The 22,567-nt window shown below is 32.0% G+C and overlaps 3 protein-coding genes across 6 annotated transcripts in view; 1 reads left to right on the top strand and 2 right to left on the bottom strand.

The window, feature by feature from the left end:
• The first annotated feature begins 3,563 nt into the window (after positions 1-3,563).
• On the top strand, positions 3,564-5,560 carry LOC125848598 (homeobox-leucine zipper protein HAT7-like). 2 transcript variants are annotated; one of them, XM_049528485.1, is made up of 3 exons: positions 3,564-3,723; positions 4,177-4,553; positions 5,239-5,560. In XM_049528485.1, the coding sequence occupies exons 1-3, from the start codon at positions 3,615-3,617 to the stop codon at positions 5,545-5,547; spliced, it is 795 nt and encodes a 264-aa protein (XP_049384442.1). In that variant the 5' UTR covers positions 3,564-3,614; the 3' UTR covers positions 5,548-5,560. The 2 variants fall into 2 exon arrangements, with proteins under 2 accessions (XP_049384442.1, XP_049384441.1); XM_049528484.1 differs by having other exon boundaries at positions 5,233-5,560.
• A 1,317-nt stretch (positions 5,561-6,877) lies between these two features.
• The window catches only part of LOC125848016 (ubiquitin-conjugating enzyme E2 2-like), a 125,201-nt gene continuing 109,511 nt past the window's right edge, over positions 6,878-22,567 (bottom strand). The window contains exons 1-6 of one of the 3 annotated variants that reach the window (XM_049527789.1): positions 10,906-11,064; positions 9,965-10,102; positions 9,815-9,840; positions 9,091-9,180; positions 8,102-8,190; positions 6,878-7,250 (exon numbers count right to left, since the gene is read on the bottom strand). In XM_049527789.1, coding sequence (XP_049383746.1) covers positions 7,122-7,250; positions 8,102-8,190; positions 9,091-9,180; positions 9,815-9,840; positions 9,965-10,089 — 459 coding nt within the window. In that variant the 5' untranslated portion in view covers positions 10,090-10,102; positions 10,906-11,064 and the 3' untranslated portion in view covers positions 6,878-7,121. Of the gene's footprint in view, positions 7,251-8,101; positions 8,191-9,090; positions 9,181-9,814; positions 9,841-9,964; positions 10,103-10,905; positions 11,065-22,567 lie in introns of those variants that run through there. The other 2 variants (XM_049527790.1, XM_049527791.1) reach the window with 2 other exon arrangements.
• On the bottom strand, positions 12,243-14,628 carry LOC125848005 (probable WRKY transcription factor 72). The gene is made up of 3 exons (XM_049527779.1): positions 14,534-14,628; positions 13,429-13,968; positions 12,243-13,110 (listed from the first exon to the last, which is right to left on the bottom strand). The coding sequence occupies exons 1-3, from the start codon at positions 14,606-14,608 to the stop codon at positions 12,385-12,387; spliced, it is 1,341 nt and encodes a 446-aa protein (XP_049383736.1). The 5' UTR covers positions 14,609-14,628; the 3' UTR covers positions 12,243-12,384.

Raw genomic sequence — 22,567 nt, 5'->3', positions numbered from 1 at the left:
TAATGCATACATTATTTTTCGTAATATAGTTTATCGAACGACCCTGAGAGAGTTGAATGTAAGAAGAAAATGGGATTTGGGGTGGCTTTTGGGCAAGTCAATTGGTTTGAGGAACGATAGTTGTAGTCCACCATTAGCTGATCAAGCACTACAAAAAAGATGCTGGTGTTTATATAAAGTAGAATGATTTTTGATAAGTAAGTCGAATATATTAAAAGTATCGAAATTGTCTTTTAAATGAATGGTGATGAGAGTTTCACGTGTCTTTTCATTTAAATAAAATGATGGTAAAGATTTCGACAAGTCATGTCATTAAAGATAAAATAAGTGCCTAATTCGTAAAAGATATATTTTTACCATAATGTATTAAGTACTACACTTAATTAATAAATTAAATAGCTATAGCAAGTAAGCCACTTTAACTTGGCTTTGGAGATGGAATCCCCACTTCTTGCGGCCAAAACTTTGAGTAAAATTGTTGATGAAAAAAAATTATTAAATTAATATTAGTGAAAATATACATTAATTATTATATATGTTCAAATATATGTGATGCATTTAGTAATATGGTATGAATATTCACACATTATTTTTATCATATGGGATTCATTCATCCCAGTTCAAATGGTATAGTACTCAAATTCTAATTGTTGTGCATCTATACCTAACCTAGTTAGCCTTTTAATACGTAGTAGGTAGTAAAGTAGTCGAAGTTTTTATTTATATGCATCGCTCTTCGAGGCAGATCGCAATATCGAATACAAGTATATATTGAAAAATGATGGATCAAGATAGACTTTTAACATGTTGTAGTAGAATATTTATGTATTTTTAGATTATTAATTCCATTTATTATAAAAAAAAATAAAAACTTTAATTCCACTTATATATTATAAATAATTATTAATAATTATCGTTTAAATGACTTGATATTATAATTTTTTTAAAACATGAAGACATACTATGTCAAGGTTCAAAATCAAGAATATAAAATTATGAAACCATGTGAGAAACAACCCATGATCATAGGGATCATTAAAGATTTGATTTTGAATTTCCAAGTAGCAATTTTATATCATTTTAAAACGCATTGCATGTACTAAAGTCACCAAGAACCGATTAAATTGCAGATTATATAGGATTTCGACCTATTTAAGAAATTAATTAACCATTTACTGAAAAATTATCCTCAAAAGGGACAAGACGCTAAATTTTACTAGGTTGTGGATCAATACTATTTTAAATGAATCAATCATTTGTAGAGTTGGAATGTCAAAACAAAAGGCTAAATTTAAATTTTACTTCAATGTGTTTTTATATTATGGTTTAATTTATGTGATATAATTTTAATTGATAGAAAATATAAGAAAAATGTAAAAAGAAAAGACAATTTTTTTTTATCTACCCTTAATTTAATTTATTTAGAGAGTTAATATTTTTGAAAAAGGTAGAACTTCTTTAATGAGTAAATTGATTTTGGACTTCTATCAATTAATAGGTGTGAAATGGTAAACTCGTTATGTCAATTATTTTTTTTAATAGGTGTGTCAAGTAAAAAGTGGATCCGACTCCCCTCCATTACCCTTCCCTCCTTTTCGCAAGTCCACGTCTAGATTAGAGACATGTGTCATATTTAAAGTTTAAAGATCAAGATAATATTACATTAACAATTATCATAATCATAGTTAAGTCAACTAATTTTAGAAAACTACTCTCCAAATTTGGTAAGAACCTACCTATAATTAATATAAAAATACTTCCAAAAATGTAACTCTATAATAACTTTTTGATGAGGTAAATCCCGAAAAGTGGGAATAGAAGTTAATTGATGATAGAAAAGATGATTGCCTAATACCTTATTTCTTTTTGAAAGAGTTTTATCTCTCTAGATTTGAATTCCTCCCGGAGATAACCAACCATCTTCCCTTTAAGAGAGGTTAGGGAGGTGAAATTGAAATGAGAGTCCTTCTACAAGGGAATTTTGCTCCAAGAGCTATGGATCGGGGAGAGGGTCGAATATACATGTCCGAACATGCTCATAAAAATCTTACCTATAGAATAAATAGGGCAGAATGGAGAGTTTTTTTTATTTAAAAAAGAATAAAATTGAAAAAATATATCATTAATATCTTCTTTATTATCAAAAATATCACTTATTTTAAATTAAAATAAAATAATAAAATCACCACTTATTTTGAACCGAAGAAATAAGTCTATAAAGATGGCCCAGCCACATGCTTTGTTCAGATTTTGCGGCAGACCATAATATTCATCATCTTCTAATTATTACTTCCATTTAATTAACTATAAAATTAAGCACATCATCACTTACGAAAAAAACCATTTACTTCACACCAAACCTGACCTTAATTTCACTAATTAGTTTCCTTTGGATTCTCATGTTGACTTCAATTATGGTAACTAATTATTATATTTTCTCTCATTAGAACAATATAACGTTGTTCAGTCTACTAATCTTGAACATCGTAACGATTGCCTTAATGAAATACGTCGATCTAGCTAGGGGCGTGGCTACATTCACATGAGGTAGTCACTCGAACACTTTTATCGAAAAATTATAAATAGTGTATATGGATAATAATAATAATAATAATAATAATATTGTGTATATATATCAAACATAACTTTGTAAAGATATAAAATTAAAGTTTTGAACACCTTTTTCAAATTTTCTAATTTTACCGTTAACTTTAGCCTGTTTAATGATTGTATTTTCTCATCATATAATATATACTAATGAGATATAGCAAGTAGCTAGTTTTATGATTTCAGTACTGATATAACAGGTAAAGTTTAGTGACTTTAATCAATCCCAAGAGTTTATAATCTTAAATAATTGACATAGTAGCTTCTTATTATAATTTTTTAAAAATACGTAAAAAAGGTTGAATTGTGATCTAGATACCTAAAGCACAAGTTATAGGAAGAATAAAATAAAAGGACATCACATTGCAAGTAAGGAGAATATTTGTGTGATAATAAATCTAATAACATTTCACGTTATGTGTTGTTAATTCTTAATAAAAAAATAATTAATAAAACATCGCTGGCTTTCCAGTGTTTCCATCTTGCCACCCCATGTTAATGTTCCCTTCATCACCTTCCATGTTCCCACTTCAAAACCTCTCCTCCATTAGCCCTCTTGACTTATTATTAACACTCGTCCGTCCGTCGTGAATTCAGGATTTTCATTACCTGGATTCGTAATATAAAAATATAATACTTAAGGTGAATTTTGAACTTCCTAAACCACTAAGTCAAACTTCTAATCTCGTGTTCACGAGATTCGGATTTTTTATATACATATATATGCACTTAAAAAACTCTAATATATACAGTGTAATTTTTTGTCAGGAGTTTGGATAAATACCCTCGCCCCCTCCTAGATACGCCCTGATTAACACCCCTCAAGTCCCCATTAGCCACCCCCCCCCCCCCCCCCCCCCCCCCCCCCCCCCCCCCCCCCCCCCCCCTCCAAACTCAACCAACAAAAGGAAAGAATAAGACATAAGATATATATATATATATATAGTTGTTGATGACTTTAATTTGGTTTACTTTGTGTATAAGATTATCCTTGTAGATATTATAACATGCTTTTTAGTAGTACAGGTACTATGGGTTTTGTTCCTGGAGCACCTGAAGACAATGAACTTCCTCCTTCCTTCCCTAGTGTTTATCCTCCTCATCAAGAATTTCAAGGTTCTATATTTCTCCCACTATTATCTTTAAGTATTTCATTTTACGTGTGATATTAATTAGAATCAATGAATTTTGCTCTTTATATATGCGTTATTTAATTACATATTTATGTATAGTCAAATGTTAAATTTTGAGAATTCTAATGATTTTACTTTCTAGAGGCGAATTCAAAATTTATCGTGTTTCAACCTTTATTTTTTAGGGCATCGCACATCACGCTTTTGAAATTATTAGATCATAATTATTTTATTTTTTGGAATTTTAGTCCAAGCTAGGTATATATAAGCGGATTCAAAATTTATACTTTGATGTATTCAACCTTAATTTTTTAAAACATTGAACCCATAACACTTTTAAAATTACGAGTTGAAAATGTGTCTAGTATAGTCTAGATCCGCCACTATATATATGTGTGAACGACAAATTAATTTATTGTGGACGTGGCGGATACAGGAATTTCATCAGTGTTAATGAGGAGAGCCATGTCATTCGACCATCAAGATTCGCGAGTAGACGATATTGACATGTCGGATGATGATGGCTCTTCACAGTTGCTTGGTGAGAAGAAGAGGAGATTGAATTTGGAACAAGTGAAAGCACTTGAAAGAAGTTTTGAAATTGGTAACAAACTTGAACCTGAGAGGAAAATGCAATTGGCTAGGGCTTTAGGGTTGAAACCAAGACAGATTGCAATTTGGTTCCAGAACAGAAGGGCAAGATGTAAGACTAAACAATTGGAGAAAGATTATGAAATATTGAAGAGACAGTGTGATAAACTTAAGTCTGATAATGATGCACTCAAGACTCAAAACAAGAATCTTCACTCTGAGGTACGTATAATTTAAAGATTTCATGTTTGAATTCACAGTAAAAGTTAACTATTTTGACCATAGTTGGTAACTTTCCATATCGCGCTATTAAACTAATTACTAACCTAGTTACACTTGTAGTATTTTGTCAATTTATATAACTTAAACTTCTGTTAAATGAATGAGGATTTAAGTTACAAACTGATAACATAAAGAATGGTTACACCATTAGTGTTATTTCACCTCACATAACATAATGTTTTTGTTTTATTTTTCGGATTAGTAGATATATCATGCAATCATAAACACCTTTTATTGCATGTAATTTTATGAAATAATACTAAGAAAAAAATTAGATTCGTTGGCAGTCCACACTCCGCAGCAATAAACTAGTATAGTTCCTGACTCCCTTGATCCATATTAAGTGAATTATTGAGAATTTTTAATAATTCAAAATAAATGAATAATTTTTTTCATATTTGACCTTCATTTAATAAAGCTTTTAATTAATCAAAATGTAATAATGGAAAGTACTCTTTCATTTAATGAAAGTCGGTGGGACCTCAACAACTCACCGACTTTTTTCTTGTGTTAGGAGTAGTTGCCTTTTTTGTCCTCCTGACTACTGTTGTGCACGATTCCCAATGTTGTTGTAAATTTTAATCTATCATATTTTTGCATTGATTTATTTGTGATGCAGTTGCAGTTACTGAGTGTGAGGAACAGAGAATCAGGAGGAGGTACACCAATTTTGTTTAATCTGAACAAAGAAAATGAAGGTTCAAATTGGAACAATGGAAGTGGTGATGATAATAGTACAATAATAGATGTAAATCTTGGAAGAACATCATCAACAAACAGTCCACATAACAACATTAATCATGATCATGTTTTTCAAACACCTAATTTTAAAATAGAAGAACAAACTCATGAAGAAGGATTTTGCAACATGTTCACTAATGTTGAAGATCAAACAAACTATTGGCCATTGCCAGTGCAGCAACATTTTTACTGAAACTTGTAATTCTTTTTTTTTTGTTTTGTTTTTGGTCTTCTTGTTGATCATCTTATCGCAATTGTTTATTAATTAATTGTGTGTATAGTGAAATGCACATATGTTATCGTACCAGAATTATATTATCACCATATTATTCCCTAATTATTTGTCACTTTTCTTTTTTTAGTTGTCTCTAATTACTTGTCCATTTTGACAAATCAAGAAAGGACAATTTTTTTCCACCTATTATACCCTTAATTAATTACTTTAAAAAAAGTAGAACTTCTTGAAAATCTTAAGTTTTTTAATTCATCCACTTCATAATTAATAGGGTAAAATGGTAAACTCACTATGTCAATCATTGTTTTCTTAATAGATGTGTCAATTCAAAAGTTGACAAATAATTAGGGACAAAGGGAGTATTATTTTAAATTTTCATATTGAGGCATTGTTTAATTTGTTTTTGCAAGGGTGGACCACTAGCTAGGCAAGACAGATTAATAACTATAATAATATGTCTAGTAGATAATTTTTTTTTAAAAAAAAAGATTCATGTTCTGAGCAATAATAAGGAGCTTGTGGTGTGGGGTCAACTTCTCTGGCTGTGGGACCATTACCTTATTATACAATTTGGAAACAGAGAAAAAAAGAAAGATTCTCTCCTTGCATTTTTATTTTAATGTTGCTTTCTTTTTCTTTACATTTATAGGTTAATAATACTCCTAGCTCTTTTTGTCTCATTTTATGTGACGGTATTTGCTAGATCGAGTATAGTGTAAGAAGTTATAGATAAAAAAAATTAGATGTATAAACTAAATATATATATAAATATCAAAATTGCCCTTATTGTCAAGAATTAAAAAAGGAAGAGTGAGAGTTCTGCACACCCTTTATATTTAATTTTTTCTCCACATAAAAATGTTAACTTTTATATCAAAGGGTTCTTTCCACATAATATAATATAGCAAAAAAAAATAAAAATCGTTACAAATCAAACAGAAAAGTGTGTCACATACCAGAAAACATATGGGGTATCAATATATTATTTTTTTTTGTGAAGAAATGTATTTCTCCCTCTATTTTTATATAAGGGACACTTAATTGGACACGGAGTCTTAAGAACAAAAGTAAGACTTATGATATTATGATCTTAAACATGCGATGATGACTATATTATGGTAATGGTAAAAGGCACATGTTGTACTAAATGACCACTTCTGTATTTACTTGGTTCAATTTACAGCACTACAGATGTATAAGCAATAGCAAGTGCTGTCCAGAGAGACTCAAGTGAAACAAAATTGCAATGAGATATTTTATATCTCACAGAATTAAGTCTAAGTCAGAGTTAAAGGGAATATAGCTTTATAGAAATTCACACAATTGGATACAACAGATCATATGTACAGAGTGTCTCTTAGTGGAGCAACAAAACATCAAGGTAAAGAAACTCAGAGCTCCTAACACAACATAAAAGGACCAAATTGTACTACATTGATTATTGATGTAGCAAAAACACTGGAAAACATCTTAGTTTGATGCAGACAACTCGACCAGGAGAATGCCATGTAATGTATTTAGTAACAGAGAAGTCAGTCTGCTGTCCAGCTTTGCTCAACTATTTCACGCACCTTCCTGTTGTAGTCACGCTTGTTCTCGCTAAATAGGCGTGCTGCTTCTGAATTAGCTGGCGAATTCGGGTTTGGATCACTGAGTAAAGACTGCACGAGGAAAATCCACATATTAAGGACTTACCAGTACAAAAAACTACTGACTCACTAAATAGTAGCATGTCAAATAAAATGAACAAAGGGAAAATAACATAGCAATTAAGTAAATACGTGGAACTATTGAGAGTATTTCTTACATAAAAATAGAACATTGCTTATAACAAATAAGGTTAGAGAAAATGAAGAAAGACTTGATTTTGTGGACTAGATTATCAAAACTACATGTGCTTGTTCAAAAATAAAATTCTTAGTCTACTAATAATCTCAACAGAGAACTAAAAACTTATTGATCGGCATCGAAAATACTGTCACTTGGGGATACATCTATGATACCTCAAGGGCAACAAACAAGGACCAGTCTACTTTAGAGCATTTCTAAAGATGCTTTTTTTAAAAAAAAATTGACAAAGGAAACCTGCAGCCACTACCCTTTGGGTGTGCATGGGTAAAACCCCCGCTCCTAATGTAATAGCTCGCAAACCACACTAACCCACACTAGGCAAGCCCGGTACGACGAACTCAACCCAGAATGCAAACCCCTTGCTTTCGCTGGCAAGGGGTTCGATTAATCCATCAGGTACCTGTTGCGTTCTTAAATGATCTGAGATAATAGAGGCATAAGGTTCTTTTCGTGGTATGCTCCCCCCGGCCTCTCCAGGGGACAAGTCCAAACAGAGAATTGGAAAAGGAAAGGGAACTCGTTCAAATATGTGTTCATTAGCAGCAGATAACACCAGCCTACTGACCAATGAAAACATTATGTCCTCAATAGTGTGATGGACTCTAATAATACCTGGCACCAGAAAGGAGGCATGAAGTGGCAATTAGAACATCTTATATACCTGTATTGAAGTAAGTATAGCAGCTACATCATATATAGGACTCCACTGATTTTGCAAGATGTCCAAACAAATACTTCCATCAGCATAAACTGAGCAACAACAAGCAAAGGCAAAAGAGATCAGCAAAACTATAATTTGCATGCAATACTAAAAAACATAAGACAAGCTAATATGCAATACCTGAAAAAAAATTAAGGCAAAAACACAGATTGGAGTTGGAGATGTTAGGTTAGCTGAATATGTCAAAACAGTAGGAAACTAGAAACAATTGGAGTCAAAATGATTACATATATTTGTGAAAAGTGCAAGTAGCACATAGAGGATAAACAAGAGAAGGTCGCTTGAGATGGTTTTGTTATGTCTGCCTCCAAATGTGCACCTCAGGCATGAAACCATGATGGTCGATATTTAAAGGGGATGAGATAAACCTAAACGTACATGGAAGTTTTTTCGAAAATCTAATAATCTTTTGGAATTTATGCGAACTTAGCAAAAAATAGAGTACAATGGAAGAAAAGAACTTTATAAGCAATACCAACTGGTTGCGATAAAGACTTAATTTTGTTAGTCCAATATTTGTGGGGAGTTTTTTTGATCTTGTTGAATGATTTGTACATCAATAGAAATGGGAGAGAACTTATAAGATGGGTCTAAATGGATAGTAAAGATTTATATAGCATATCCCAACTAGCTTGCAATTGAGGCTAAATTACGTTGTTTTTGCAAATGGCCAGACAATGCTGCAATGATTAACACTAACCAACCTTGCCCTCCCATACATAACACAATAATAGTAAACATACACAAACACGCACATATATGTGTATACAAAAGAGAGAGCATAAATAGATTTTATCCATTCATAAGAAGTTACATAGTGAATGGTTTTACCCACTCAGCCACTCGTAAGGATTACAGCTCTGCTAAGAAGAAAGAGGAGAAGAGATAGAAGGAGGGGAGAGGGGGGTAATTTCATTTGAGCTACTTACTATTTGGATGGAACATTCTGGAGACAAAGTGTACTTTTGGCGGCTTGTTAGGATAATCCTCTGAAAATTGAAGTGTCATCTTAAACGTACCTGTAAGTAACAATTTATAACAGAACAGTCAATGTTGAGTGGAGATATCTGCGAATTGTAAAAGCAATTGTCCAAACAAATTAGCCAATATTTTGATGCTTTACTTTCTTTGGAGAATTTTAATGGAAGATGAAAAGGTAATGATGACAAAGATCAACATAAAACTAGAAAGTTACTAAAGAAACAGTGAGTGATAAGAGGGCCACTTGCTCTAACCACCTGCATAAGGCTATAAAGAATATTTAATACAGCAGAAGGCACTGGTCATGAACCAGCCATCAATCCTAGAAACCTTCTTTGCTGGGAGGATAGAACAAGAAAATCCCAGAATTAAAGGCACAAAGCAACATATACTAAGATTCATGAATTACAATTTCGCAACTCACAGTCGACCATATCCACACAGTATTTGTTTATAGCAGCACTAATTATGCAGCTAACATTCCGATATGCTAGTTAAAGGGCACTTTACTTTTTCATAAATCACTGAGATTTACCAAAACACAAGCAGGAAACAGCAATTGCCAAGGCATAGCTAAGTCACAGGAAGCATAACTATGGCAGAATGATACTCAACAAGAATGCTTCAATTCATATCACAACCAAAGGTAGTCACTTAGCAATGTTGCCTCACCTCCATCCCAGGCAGTATCATCAGGACTGCATTTCAAGGAAAAAAAAGAAAATCTGTAAGTACAAAGATACAGCAGTTTGGGAAGGGATCAATCACCAAAGTCCAAATCATTATGGAACCATGATTTTCATTCAATTCCAGATGTCATACCCGAATATAACAGCATTCCATAACATTATATTGCTGTCATAAGGTGCACCGCTGATGCCAGCAGGAGGATCCTGCTGTAACCGCTTGAAATCCCTCATCAATCTCTTCTTCGCCGCTGTCGACATCCTCACCACCTAACTAACAAATGCAATTCAGGAACACAGGAAACTCAATAAAGATCTTTACTTTCCAAGAGCAAAAAGACAGCTAAGAAACATAGCACAATTTCTCCTTTGTGGCCAATAGGCGGATATGGACTTTATATACGTACATACTCTCTCAGTCTCAATTTGTTTATAGATCCTTTTACAAAAATATACCTTTCCAAAATTTGGAACATACTTAGTTTTAACTCCCATTTGTCACTGAAATTACTTGTTGAATGCCCCAAATATATAAAATGAACTGTCCACTACAAGGTTTTGTTTGGCACAGGGAGCTTTTAATGTTTCGTGCGTATTTAGATGAGGTTTGGATTAGTTAGTTTGTGTCAAACAAACAACCTTTCTTTCTTAAACTTGGTTTAGTTAAACTATATAAAACAAATCAGAAAGCAGGGAAAGTCCATACATAATGTACATTTAGTAAATACATATACATCTATAATTTTTTCTAACTTTTCAACTATATAGTTCAAGTAAACACAACGAGAACGCATTGCAAGCTGCCAATCTGCTACAAAGCTATATAGGCCTACATATAAGGCAATCAAATTCTAGAAAATTAACAACAACAACACACTAAGTGAAATCCGACAAGTAGGGACTGGGGAGTGTGCATAGACCTTATTTCTAAAATCACAGAGAATATTCCAATGCAACAACAACTACTAATCAATCCAAGCATCAATTTCACTAGGGTTGATCTAGAAAAAACGCACAGCACATAAACCAATCACGTGAATCGATGAAGAAAAGCATAAGTGAGGTAGATTGATTTACCTGAGAGCAATAATTTCCGAAGGAAAATGGAGAGGATTTGTATATGAGCTTCGATAATCGACCGTCTCTGATGGGCTTCCTCTGTGCAGTTAAAAGAGTGAAGGATTTGGAGTTTGCGTGATGTATAAGCTGCCAAAGTGGTGTGTGCTGTTTCACACTACACCATATATACGGAGGGTGCCTTTCAATCTACGGAGTTTAGCTTAGTTTTGGATTTACTAATTTTTCTAAACTAATAATTTATGTATATTTAGTAAAAAAAAAATAGCATAAAAATAAAATTTAAATTAAAGCTATTGAGGGCACGGTAGTTTCATCCCTTATAAGATTTTATTAGTGAAAAATATTAGATGTAATAGTCACTTTTCAGATTTAACATGAAAATTATGAAGTTAGAGTTGAAGATAGAGTTATGTTTGATTATATTTTCTACAATAGGGAGAAATGGGTGTTTTATTTGAAATTATCAAGATGAAAAACAAGTTAAATTATAAGTTATTTTTAGAATTTAACTTTAAGTTGAATTTGAAATTTTCATGGTTAAACACTCATTTTTAAATAAAATGAAAAGTTATTCCGTAAAAATGAATACTTTTCATGATTGAATGGATCCTAAAACTACTAATTTGTCAAGGAATAATGTTACATCTTAGACGAATTTCATATCAAAATGAGAGAGAAAAATATAGTAATTGCATAACTTGAGAAAAGGAAATTAAGTGGGTCGGAAAAGAATTTTTTTCTAGATAACAATCTTTGCAAAGAAACAACCTAAAAAAGAATCTCTAACTCAACCTAAAAATTATTTTAAAAAGAATGAATTATGAGATCTCTTTTGCCTTCAATTATTACCCAAATGTTAGTACCAAAAAGAGTACTTTTCACAAGCATTATTTGATAGTAATGACTCTGAAGAAAAACTAGCTAAAAGCATAAAAGTTATATACCGTTCGACCAACTAGTTTTTATTGAAATATCATAATATATACACTATTAGTATATTTGTAGTGTAAATATACATAACCTCATAATCTTTACAATTTATACATATTTTATAAACTAGTTTGCCGAAATGTTTAGGATCGTAATTAACCCTAAATAAATATATTGTACCAAATTTAAGCCACGAGTGAAAAAGGCACATTCAATCACCAACTACATATGCAACTTCTTTTGTAACCTCAAAGGGGCAAAAACCAATCTAACAAGGCCAAACAACATCATTTATATAATTTGAATAATACAACGACTAGCTAAGTCGAATCAGAATATTACGCTGAAGCAGAAACAATAGGATCGCAAGAGGAAAAAGGCAAGGTCTAATATTAAGTAAACGCCATTTTGCTTTAAGAAAAAAAATGGTCAAAGAGTTTACATTTGTGTATATATATCAAGCTATAACAAATGACCAAGAAAAAAAAATGTCTAATTAAAATATGTGTACTACACTAAACTGAATTTGCTCATCCAATTTCCAATTCAAGTTTTGGTGGCACCAACCATTGATGAAATAGCAGCAGCTAGCACTGACTGAAAGCTAGGATCTGATGTAATTGCCTTTGTCAATGTTTCAGTTAGTGCCTGTTGAGAAGAATCCTCCTTCAATTTATTACTACTATTGTCAAATTGTTTTTGGGATGATCCAATGTTTATGAGGTTATTGTGATATGGTAATGTACTAGTAGAATCATAATTTAGACCCCCACTCCCCAAAATTTTGGGCATTATGGTGGACTCGGGAGAGGAAAAGCTTAAGCTGTTAGAGAGAAATCCTGAACCGGGTTGGAAATTGGAAGGGAAATTGAAACTAGTGAACGATGAAGTAGTAGGGAATGTGGTGAAGTCTAATGTGATGGTGGGAAAAGGATTTGAAGATGAATTGGATAAATAGAGAGGTGTAGTTTTCGAAATATTAGGCAAAGTTGGGAAATTTTTGGATATTTGAGAACTTGTTGATGAACCCGAAAGAAGCATAGAGGCTGCAGCAGAAGTAGTAGAGGCCATAGCTGTGGCCTCAATAGGAAGTGAATGATTATGTGTTCCTTCATATGTTGTGATCAATATAGACATGTCTTCGAGACATCGTTGGACTTGTTTCCTCACGGGGCATAATGGAGCCACTGAGCAACGATAATATGATCGTGGACACGGGTTACCTCTAGATATCTTTTGTCCGTATTTCCTCCATTGACAACCATCATTTATCTGTCATCAACAAAGTAATCATAAGTTGAAAGGGGAAAAAAGGGAAAATATTATGAATTTATATCATTGGAAGTTAGAAATCAAGGTGAATAAGGTTGGAATTGATCTACTCAACTAAATGTGTTTTAAAAAACTTGAATTCTTTTATAGTAGACTTGCAACTAAACTAAAACTCAGACATGAATCGAGAAATTTGTACTTTAAATCAAAATATAGACTTCTTATCACACAGGAAAAATGAAAGATAACAGTAAGAATTGAACTCACACCTATTATGTGATAGACAATACGTAATGTTAGTTGAATTGTTGTACTTACTGTTGGGTAATCGCATTTTGTCCGAACTGAAACTCGAGCTCTCTTGATATTAGGCTGAGAAACTTCATCATCACCAGTATCCTTTTTGACACTTTCATCATCACATCTTTTCACTGTTTTGACAACTTCACTAGTTGGGCCTGGGGTTGGATCATTACTGGGCTTTATAAAATCTGATTCAGATATTCTAGTGCTGTAGTCCAGCCCAAGTTTAAGCCCATCATTGGACTGATCATTACAAGAAGGATAGTCCTCTATTGTCTTGTCATAACTTCTTTTCTTATCAACTTTTTTGGACTCGCTTGGACTCGGACTTCGCCCGAGTCTAAGCGAGACAAGTTCAGATTCTTCTTCATCTGCAATGTTTTCATGAGTACATGTTGGGCTGCCACTCTTCTTGAGATCTGGTTGACAAATATTGAAATAGCGAGTTTGGAGAGACGTGTAATCATTTTCTATTTGTTGAAGCAACAACTTTAATCTTGCGTTCTCTAGTTTGATTTCATTCACCTCTTCTATGGCTGACTTGAATTCATCATCCTACATTCACAATTGTACAATTCAGTCAAACATCATTTTCCCAGTGAATTAACGATTTTCAATCATTAAAATTTTGTTTGAAAAGTATTTCAAGTGAAATAACAATTTTCAATCGCAAATTTTCACGTGAGATTCATGTCTAAATGCAACTAATTGTCTTATTTCTCGTATATTTTATAAAAAACTTTTTTCCCCAACTAAATCAAAACATTTCAGAGAAATTAAATAACTAAGCCAGATCTTGTACAACTATGTTAATAAATGGAAGCCATTATATACTTTTGAGTTCGATTGATTAAGAAGGGTAATATATATTGTGTATAACATTAAAAAAAACGTTGTAAATAAAATCATAGTTGACTTGGAACAAATCTGGAAACTAATCAAAAACAACATAGAGTTGAGTTTCAAAGGCGAACACTAAAAATTTGGATACCTTTCTATCAGAATCAATTTTATTCATTGGGATCAAATCCGAGACTTCATACATAAAAAAAATTAATCATACGTCCACCTAGTCACATATATAGAAGGAAGAAAAAGGACAATAGAGATTGTGAATTACCTTTAAAGTTTTTTTGACATCTTCTTCTTCATGATTATTAGCTCTTGAGATGGAATTATCCAATTTTTTCTCCATTTGCTTATAAATTGGAAGTTTTTTTTTTGTTTGTTTGGTCTTTTTTAAGGGTCTTTGAAGGTATCTTATAGTAGTAATTGTTTCACAAAGGAGCCTTTTGTCTTCAAACTAATACTATTATTAAATTCACTTAAATTAAATGTAAGTCTCCTCCAATAGCTATTCTTACACACAAACGTTTTAAGAAAAATAAATAACAAAATTGAAGCTAGTGACCGCCAATCATATTCTATTTTTATATTTATTATTCTATACACACTCTGTTGATGACCTGACTATTAGAAGAAAAAATGTATAAAAAAAGAACAGTTGAAGTTCAAATTCAACATTAATGACAGATGAGTTTTGAAGACTTAATGATAAAACAACGTATATTTTGGCTGTCTCTGATCGATCTTCATGTATATATTTTTTGAAAATATTGTACCCCTTAGCTTTTTTTAATCATTCTATCTGCATTGGAGTGCGACTGATTCAAATTGTACTTCATAAGGCTCATTCGGAAGAACATTTCCTACTAAGAATTTTTTCATACCCACAACTCAAAATCGAAAGCTTTAAATAAAAAAAATATATTGTCTGTTGCACCACATTTTTTACGATGCCACTTCGTTAGGGGTGGGCGTTCAGTATTCGGTTTGGGTTTTTCAAATTTCGGGTGGTTAAAAGTAGATATCAAATATCAAAATTTTAAATTTCGGTTTGGTAATACGTTAAACAGTAAATAAAACTTCGGTTTGATACGGTATTCGGTAATACTATATTAAAGTTATAACTGATTGTATTACAAAGTTAATACTATTTCTACAATCATTTCTTTCTTTTTTATGTGAAGGCACAATATAATAGAAGATCAACAAGCAAGAAGACATCAAGAAAAGTAAATTGATACAACTAAAAGACATGTATTTGAATTGTTCATGCTTGTTCTTTAACTTTCTCTTTTAGACTTGTACTCATGAGTAATGAATATGTTGATATATGACCTTCATTAAGTAAATAATTTGGTATTCGGAAAATACCGAATACTAAATGGTACTAATGTCTCATACCAAACCCAAACTCAAATATCACAATTCTAATATTTTACTCTCAAATACCATATCAAATATTGAATTATCAATTTTTTTGATTCAATTCAATAGTTTGATTTTCGTATTTTATGCTTAGCCCTACACTTTATTATTTTAGTAGTGATAACTTTGAAACTTCGTACGAAATGAAAGGTCACATGGCAAAAGGGTCAACGAAATCATACTTAGGAACTTAATTTGCCATGGCCGGTGACCAGACAGATTCGTAGGGTCCAAAGGAGAGGTAAATATTTTAGTTTTAATCGTTTGATATTCGAAATTATTGATCAGATAAATTTAATTCGTGCTTATAGGATATTATATAAGGTAAAATTCGAACTCAACATATATATGAATCAGAATGTGACATGTAAGTCATTACTTAACAATGATAATGGACAATTAATAGGTCTTATTATAAGGATATAATTTGTGGATCTTTTCCCTTGAAACGGTTATAAATAGGGCATTACTTGCTTCATAAGTCTTTACAATTTTAGTGTTTCTAAATTTTCTTTTCTGATAATATTGCTAGTCAACTACATTAGAGCTCAGAGCAATTCAATCTTACTTCTTTATTCATCTTGTTCAATTATTTGTTTATCGCGTATAAAGTTATTACAAATGATTAATCTATAATTATAATTTCATTACTTGTTCAATTTAACTCATGTGTTCGTAAATTATATTTCTAAATTTAACTATACCATTTTAAGGGTAAATAGTAAAATATTTTTCACTATTGAAAATTCTTCATTTACACCTATTGAACACACCCATCTTGCTTTGGGATGATGAATTATAATTACATACTTTATATTTACATCAAATCAATTAATTTATGGCATTCATATCTTATATGTTTATTACCTAATTATAATTAATTATTATATAATATTACCCCAATTTATCAATTAAACTATGCATAATTAATGCAACTTGATGTATAAACAATAAATGTAAGAAGATATTTTCCCCATTATCCCACCACCCCTCTACATATTATAAAGCGTTAAAACGCTTTCACATATTGACCACCCCTTTAATTTATTAAACATATAATTGCATCTATCTTGAATGCCAATGGTAACTTTTATTCTTTTTTTATAACTTCGGAAACCTACAATTATGAGTTATTTTTCGTGAATGCTGACTAAGTGCAAATCGTGATCATTGTAAACTTCTTTTAAAACAAAATAGGTTCTACCTTCGATCCATTACTTGTCATATTTTGCTTTTACACCTTTCTTAAAAAAATATTAACTAAAATAATAGTAATTTGACTAAATTATCTTTATTTATTATTTAATCTCAATTTAATACTATTCTCTTCTTCACCACATTAATCTATCTCCATATTTATTAAGTAAGGATAGAAATAAAAATTAAAAATTAATTTTATCTTTTAACTTTTAAAAACGATAACTATATATTTTGAACGAATTACTTTAACAAGTATGATAACCGAAATGGACCGAAGAGAAAGCAACCTACAACGAAGGCGCAAGAAAATAGCTACTTTTTCTCTTCTTATAAAATAAATGTGTTGTTATATTTAGATAAAGATTTAACTCATGTATCCATATTTAATTTAATTTGACGGTAAATTGAAAATTTAAAATGTGAATTCAACATTATATTGAATTAGTTTAAAAAAGATTATGACGTTTTTTTTTTTTTAAAAAAGATTCTTGACTCTCATTACATCTGTCCCTCAAAAGTATTTTCTTTAATGTATTGTGACGTTGAATTATTTCGAGGGTTGATCTATTCATGTTCTATAATTAATTTTTTTTAAATGTCATATTAATTTTCAATAACAGAAAATGACTGCCAATTTGAAAAAGTAATTGCAACACATCCCTTTAAATAAGACTCGTTGACCTAAGATCTAATTGTACAAAATATTACCCAAAGCCTTAGATAAACATTTTATAAAATGTTGTAGTACTAGCAACTAACTCAAAACCAAGAGAGCTATATATTTTGCTCGTGAGGTGTTCGATCGATAGTTCGATACATACGTTTTAGGTCCAAATTATCTGGATTTACGAATCTGAAAATCCTATATTAAGAGAGCTTTTTCTATCAAAGACAAATTCATTCTCAAGACTCAAATTCGAAATCTCTGTCTAAGGATGAAAAATTATTTACCAGAGAGGTATTTGAACAATGCATTATACATGAGGTGCATGCAATCACCTAGTGCCCTAGATAAAAACATTTATAAAATGTTGTAGTAGCTAGTAGAAACTAAAAATAATACAGTCTATTTTTCTTGTTCGGTGTTTGATACATGTTTTAGACTTTATTTCTCTTTTTCGGTGTTTGATACATGTTTTAGGCCCAAATTAAATAATGCGGATCAATGCATCGGAAAGCTAGTCCTATATTGCAAGAGGTTTTCCTATGAAAGATGATTTTATTCTCAAAACTCAAATTTGAGGTCTGTAATATCTAAGAATGGAGAAGTATGTTACTTACAAAATTCGAGGTCTCTAATATCAAATTCAAGTGTTGAAAAAGTTCCTATATAGGGACTTGGGGGTGCTTTTCCTACAAAAGCTATGCTAGCGCATGACTCAAACTCGACATCTCTATCTAAAAATAAAAAAATACTCTCCATCACACCGAAATCTTTAAAGATAAGAGGGAGAAGTCTTTAATTTGAATTATTATACATGAGGTGCACCTGGTTTTCATTTTTCTTTTTCTTTTTCAACGTCCCAACTTGGTCATCAATAAGCTGCTGTCAAAGTGTCAACTATAATATTTTTTAAAAAATTGAACATGGCATGACATCAATATATTAATTAAGATATTTCATTATTTTAATACACCTCAATTAGAGTGATTCTTCAATTTTCTTGAACTCCTAATTAGCCTACCGTTGAAACAAGAGACATCTATGATTCGTTATAATCCATCTAGCTTGTCAATCTCTTGAAGACTGAGTACTGCTATATTTAATAGTTTATGTTAGTATTTAATATTAATAATTTTAACTTAAACTTATATACATGGGAAGTATAACCTATTTCTTTATTTAGTATTATCAATTAAATTTGACTTGTTATAATAAGTTTCATATATTATGAACAAATAATTTATTTAGTTTTATCTTATCATAAATGTAAAGTTCTTTTATACTATTATTAATTTATAGGCCGTTAAACCATAGGGCATCTAGGGGTACTTTAATTTTCTTTACTATAGCTACTCCTTTTTTTTATTTTTCTCTCGGTGTCCGATACTCGTATTAGAGCCTCGATTAAATTTGGATCACGCACTGCTTCGAGGGTGGTGCTCCGATCCCAATAGAATTTTCTCCATATCCTGACTCAAACCTGAGGCCTCTGATTAAGAGTGAAACAATCTTCCTACTATAGCAACTTTATTATGTTCTAAGCAATGATATTTTGCCAACTCAATTTGAATATTGCTGAAAATTTTGTGTTTTTTTTTAAATGAATGAGTATAATATTGTTCTTAAAAAATGCAAAACACTTAAATTGATATAGATGGCCATTATTTATCGCAAGTATAAGACTTAATTATTTTTAATTGTTTTAAAAAATTATTATACACAAATTCTTCTCATGCAAGAGATATAATTCAGTAGTCGTATTAATTAAGAAAATAATTACAAGTGCACTAATTACTGCAAAATCCAAGCTTGCAAGTCGCAATATTTAGTGTATTATGTAAAAACATTAAAAAGGAAAACTCGTTTACGGATTTTAATGGGGACGTTAGCTTATTTTGTATAGCACACAAAAAAAGAATGTTATATTTTTCAATAAAAAAAAATAATCTAACCTATTATTTCTGTTCACTAGGTCTATTTATTTTATTATTTTAAAACTTATTTAGGATTCGGGCTTTACGAGTTTGTAGATTTAAACGGGGAGAAAATGTGTCATGTAGGCATTATATAGTAATATTAAGGTAGAACATGAAAATTTAATGCAGTAGGGTTTACAACAATTAACAATTTAAAATAAACTCTATACAAACTTTAATAATTTTACAAGATAAATTATCATAAGCGAGTGTCATTTTGAGAATATATCAACTCAAGAAAACATAAATAATTATGTTTGTTATATTCTAAGGGTTTTGATGATCCTCACAAATACAGGGACCTGATCCCTGGCAGAGTGCTCTCGTCCAGATTCAAATGGGGTACAGTTGTAAAGCTGTCATGTCAGGTGGTAGGTGAAAAGCGCAGTGTACTGCACTAACAGGAAGAGCGGACGAGACTGTCTGGTTCAATGTCTCATAAATGCAAGGACTTGGTCCCTGGCTGAGTTCTATCGTCCAAATCTATAATGGGGTACAACTGTAAAGCTGTCGTATCAGAAGTTGGTGAGGCGTCAACGTACTACACCAATCAGAATGGACGAGGTTGTTTGTCCAACGGTTAATAACTCTTTATGGTTGATATTTTCAACATGACAAACAACATATTACATCCATTCATTCAAAAAGGAAGAGAGCCAACTAGCCTTTCAAGAACTCACAAAGAACTTTGCAAGGGACCTGGTCCTTGCAAGATTTCGTATATGAAAAGGCGACAAGACAGCCTGTCAGAAAAGTTGCCACCTTTGACGTGATAGGTGCATAACTTTTCTGAACAACAAGCTCTCAACCAATGGGCGGTCCCAAGGAGTTTGTGTTGATTTTATATAGTCTCTCCTCCAAAAACACAACTCAAGATTTGGCAAACAAAAACTTAGATTTTCTCTGAAAATTCATAAGCTTGAAAAGAAGGTTATCTTCAAGGAAGGTTACTGCTCAACTCAACAAAGGGACCTGATAGAGTGAAGAAGAGTCTTTGTTGTATTTTGAGCTTTGTGTCTTATGTGCTTATCTTGTAAATTTATTCCTATGTTATAAAGGAATTAGATCAATGTGTTGGTTCGGTTCAGAAAGTCTAAATCAGTCAAGTTGAGTGGTTTAGTGGGCAACATTGTTTGTTGCTTAGTTGAATTCTAAATCATCTAAGGGTTAGGTGGTTTAGTGGGCAACATTGTTTTTGCTTATTTAAAGTCTAAATCGTCTAGAGGGTGGTGGTTTAGTGGGCAACCTGTTGCTTAGTTGAAGTCTAAGTTATCTAAGAGGTAGGTAGCTTAGTGGGCAGTGTGGTATCTGCTTAGGCTCGGTTAAGTAATCGTTGTATTACTTAGTGTGGGATTAGGAGGTTAATCTCATTGTTGTGGTGTAAACTGTGTTTTACTTTTGCTTTGAAAAGATTAGTGAAAGCAGTTTAAAAGTCCTATGTGATAGGTCGTGGTTTTACTCCCTTGAGCAAGGAGGTTTCCATATAAAATACTTGTGCAGATCTTACTTCCAGCTGTTTACTTTCTGCATATAGAATCCTACGAAGAATGACTGCTCCACTAAGCTTGCAAGAAGGTTGGTCTCCAACGAAGCCACATCTGTTTGATGGTCAATACTATTGGTGGTGGAAAAAGTGCATGTTTGACTATATAATGGCTGAAGATTGTGAGCTGTGGGATGTTATTTGTAAGGGTCCCTATGTGTTAACTATAGAAGTAAAATATGGGGTTGTCACAAGGGTCGTTCTCAAAACCCAACGGCAATACAATGACTTTGACAAAAGGGAAGTTGAGAAAAATCACAAGGCTAGGAAAGCTCTTAATGTGTGGAATTGAAGCAAATGAATATGATCTGATTTCATCTTGTGAATCAATCAAGGAAATCTGGAACCGCTTGAGAATAGTGTACGAAGGTACTAAGCAAATAAAGAAATTTAAGTTAGATCTCTTCACTATTCAGTTTGAAAGCTTCACGATGGAAGAAGGTGAATCTATTCAAGAAATGCGTACTAGATTCTCCACCATCACAAATGAGCTCATGTTCTTAGAAGAACCTGTCACTATGTGGAAGCAAGTCACTAAGATACTTGAGATTCTTCCCAGATCTTGGACTGATGAAGTTGATATTGTATATGAAGCTATAGATCCTGAAGTATTATCGTTGGATGCTCTATTTGAACATCTTCAAGTTCAAGAGATGCACAGAAGAAAAGACGGTCTCACTTTTAAAGGCAAAAACAAAAGAAGGGTCCAGGTCCATGACAAGTCAAGCAGAACTTAAACTGTTGACTTGTTGTGAAGAAGGCTCTTGCTGTCTGGGGTGATTCCTCAAGTGACTCAAAAGAGTCAGAACATCCTAAAGATGTATCCATGCTTGCAGTCAAAGGTGATGAAGTTGTGTTTGATGCCACGTATGCTTTTATGGCAAAATCTGATGATGAAGAAGTTGATGAAGAGGTAACCCTTTCTGATCTTAAACAAAACTTGCATGTTTACTGTGTTAAGAAGTTGAGAAGTCTAGCTGCTCTTTTGATTAACTCTATTATTGAGTTAACAACTGAAAATGATCTGATGAACAATAGCCTAGATATCCTTCATGAAGAAAAGATAGCCTTGTCTGACCAAATGTTTGTTGTGGAAGAACAATTGATAGTTCTAGAAGCTGAAAATCTTGAACTTTGGGAAAAATTAAAGATGCTGAGTGAGAAATGTGGCAGAGGAAAGGGAAAGGCTAGTGGCTTGCAAATCTATCTAGAAACCAGTTTGAATATTGCTCAAACAAAACTTGCTATGGCCTTGGAGAGAAATAATTAGTTAGAGAAAGACCTGGTCCGTGTCAAAGAAGAATTAAACAAATCTTTTAAATGGACCACTTCTTCAAAATTGCTTGCCAATCTTCCTGTCAGGGTCAAAATGATGTGAAGGGGTTAGAAAATTCAAGCAAAAGTCCTTCTTACAATCTCCGTAGCAAGTATGTGTCAGTTTCTGACAATTTGATGTGCTTTCATTGTGATCGTGATGGTCATTTGAAGAAGGACTGTCCA

This window comes from Solanum stenotomum, chromosome 12 (assembly GCF_019186545.1).
Source record: "Solanum stenotomum isolate F172 chromosome 12, ASM1918654v1, whole genome shotgun sequence".
In the NCBI taxonomy this organism is placed as follows: Eukaryota; Viridiplantae; Streptophyta; class Magnoliopsida; order Solanales; family Solanaceae; genus Solanum; species Solanum stenotomum.
The sequence above is the reverse complement of the archived record's forward strand: the minus strand, read 5'-3'. Positions and strand labels throughout refer to the sequence as shown.